Source organism: Lagopus leucura, unplaced genomic scaffold, assembly GCF_019238085.1.
Source record: "Lagopus leucura isolate 7727_CA_CO unplaced genomic scaffold, USGS_WTPT01 Super-Scaffold_73, whole genome shotgun sequence".
NCBI classification, from domain to species: domain Eukaryota; kingdom Metazoa; phylum Chordata; class Aves; order Galliformes; family Phasianidae; genus Lagopus; species Lagopus leucura.
The window spans coordinates 28,832,272-28,835,037 of record NW_024962252.1 but is presented as its reverse complement, the minus strand read 5'-3'; the positions used below and the strand labels follow the sequence as shown (position 1 = coordinate 28,835,037).

The 2,766-nt window shown below is 48.0% G+C and overlaps 1 protein-coding gene across 1 annotated transcript; it reads right to left on the bottom strand.

Annotated features, from left to right (window-relative positions):
* Positions 1-289: 289 nt before the first annotated feature.
* Positions 290-1,726, bottom strand: GJA10 (gap junction protein alpha 10). The gene has a single exon (XM_042893995.1). It carries the CDS (start codon positions 1,724-1,726, stop codon positions 290-292), a length of 1,437 nt encoding a protein of 478 aa, XP_042749929.1.
* Positions 1,727-2,766: the final 1,040 nt, after the last annotated feature.

Here is a 2,766-nt window from a genome sequence, read left to right as displayed (position 1 = left end):
AAAAGAAAAGAAAAGAAAAGAAAAGAAAAGAAAAGAAAAGAAAAGAAAAGAAAAGAAAAGAAAAGAAAAGAAAAGAAAAGAAAAGAAAAGAAAAGAAAAGAAAAGAAAAGAAAAGAAAAGAAAAGAAAAGAAAAGAAAAAACTCATTTGTGCTGAGGCAAGCATGACAGTAACACTAGGTATAAGCAAGTTTGGAACATCCAGCCAAATGATATGAACAGCTGACAGAAACGCAGTTCTGCAGTGCTTCTGCCTTTCCTGCCAAAGGACACCAAGGGTGCGGGGCACGGTCATAGCCGTGGCGGTGCCAGAGGCCTAGAAAAGCTGCCCCGGCCGTCTGGACCCCCCGCCCGATCCCCGGGGCCGCTACTTGCCATCGACACGCGGCGTCCCATGGCCGCGGGCGGCGGCGGGGTGCCGGCCGGGCTGCTTTCCTCGTGGCGCTGCCCCTCGGAGCCGGAACATGAGGCGGAACCGGGATCGGAGCCTCGGCGGGAGGCGGCGTTCTCGCTGTCGCTGCCCGCCCGGCTCTCGGAGAGCACCCGGGAGAGGAAGCTGGACTTGCGGGTGCCCGGGCAGTGTCCGCTGTCCGGGGATTCCCCGCGGTTCTCCTCCAGATCGCGACAGATGCTCACTCGGCTCTGCTTGCGGAGCACTCGGCGGCCCGCCCCCGTTCCGGGCCCCGCCGTCTCCGGCCCCGTCGCCTGCGGCGCCTCCTCGCTGCTGGAGGAGGGCGGCGACTGCTGTCCGTGGTGCTGAGCCGCGCTGTGCCGGCGGCGCGGCGGGGCGGCGGCGCGGAGCTCTCCGTGGTGCTGATGGCCCGGCTCACCAGGAGGGGCGGATGGGGCGGGGGTGGCCGAGGGAGCTGTGGGGGGCGGCGGAGCCGCGGCGGAGCGTGGAGGGGAGGTGTCGGCGGCCGGGCAGGCAGGTGGGACCACAGAGTTCTTCTTGGAATTGTAAGGACTGGCCTCATCATCCACTGGCTGCCGCGGTCGACCATAGAGGGTCTTGTGGATCTTCTTGAGGCCCAGGTGGGCGATTTCTAGGATGTTGAGGAATAGGGAGACCGCGGCAATGCTGTGCATGAAGACCATAAAGATGGTCTTCTCAGTGGGTCGGGACACAAAGCAATCCACTGTGTTAGGGCAAGGGGGCCGAGTACATTTGTAAAGGGGTGACATGTGAAATCCATACAAAAGGTACTGACCTATCATAAAGCCCACTTCAACCACTGAGCGGGTCAGGATATGTAGGACATAGGTGCGCAGCAGAGACCCTCTTAAGGGTGCCTTATTCACTTTCTTCTGTTCTTCCAGCTTTCGCAGCTCCCTCTCCACTCTCCGGTGTTCTTCAGGCACAGGCTCCAGATCTTCTAGCTGAGCCCGCAGGTGGGCTTTCCTCTTCTGTCGCTCTTTCTCTAGAGCCCTTAATCTGTACAGTGCATGGGCCATGTAAACAAGAGATGGAGAAGATACAAATATGATCTGCAATACCCAGTATCTGATCAAAGAGATAGGGAAGGCCTTGTCATAGCATATGTTGCTGCAGCCAGGTTGCTCCGTGTTGCAGATGAATTCTGACTGCTCATCATCCCAGACATCCTCAGCAGCCACTCCCAGCACTAGCATCCGGAATATGAACAGGATCGTGAGCCAGACTTTGCCAACTATGGTGGAGTGAATGTGCACTTCTTCAAGGATGCTGCCCAACAAGTTCCAGTCACCCATGATCAGAAGTTCATATCTAAAGTATAAAAAATAGTGTTATTTGAACCACTACTGAATTTCTTTTCAAACTGACCCTTTCTAGTATATACATATTTTAATAATGATATTACATATTCTTTGGATGAAAAGAGACATTTTATAAATTTATCATTATTTTCTATTTAATAGGTCATTAAATGAATGTAGACACTACAACTACTAGTAGAAGATGCAAAGTGAGATTGTTTTAAGAGAGATTGAGTTTGGCTATAAGCCATGGTACCTCTTAACTGCCTACACATCTACTGTATTTTCCACCCACCATGAAAAAAGACACTCTTTTTTTTTTTTTCACTTTGCAAATCCACTGCCAACAATAAATTAATTCTACACCTACTACATTCCTGTCTGTGGCTCTGCTATGGCTTTGGGTGAAAAACAACTGAAACAACTAATTAAGCCTTCATTCATTTGAGAAAGTTTTGAGAAGTATCCTATAAATGTGACAGAATTTTTATATTTTGTACCGCAAGGTGGTAGCATTATAAATGTCATCCATTCAGTATTTTCCTGTCTGCTAGTGTAACAGTCCACAATTTTTGCCTTGAAATACAAAACTGCAAATACACAGTTAATTTACACATAACTGTACATTGCATAGTCTCAGTCTAGAATTTTATTCATAAACTTAGAATGCATCTAGGATTCGTATCTTGAACTTTGTGCATTTAAAGCCTCAATGAATCACTAAAACTCTGTCTTGATTATAAATTTAAACGTATGAAGTAAATTAAGCAGGAAATACATAAGAGTGCAGTGAAGATCTTTAGTTGTAAGTGTGAGATGATCTTTTTAACCACCTCTTTCCCAGAAGCTCTTTGATTCATCACTGAGCTGTTCTATGTTCAGCTGCAAGATGCTTGATTCCCAGGCCACTTCTCTGGATTATCTTGAGGATCTTCAGGTCATGTAGGAAATTGAAATTTACAAATTGTGTATTTGTGAATGCATTCCACAGTCTGTTGTGTTCCTGGAATGCTTTTGCTAACACAGAAATAAAA

Excerpts from the sequence above, each read along its gene's own strand:
- GJA10 (XM_042893995.1), bottom strand. The coding sequence starts at position 1,726 with ATGGGTGACTGGAACTTGTTGGGCAGCATCCTTGAAGAAGTGCACATT.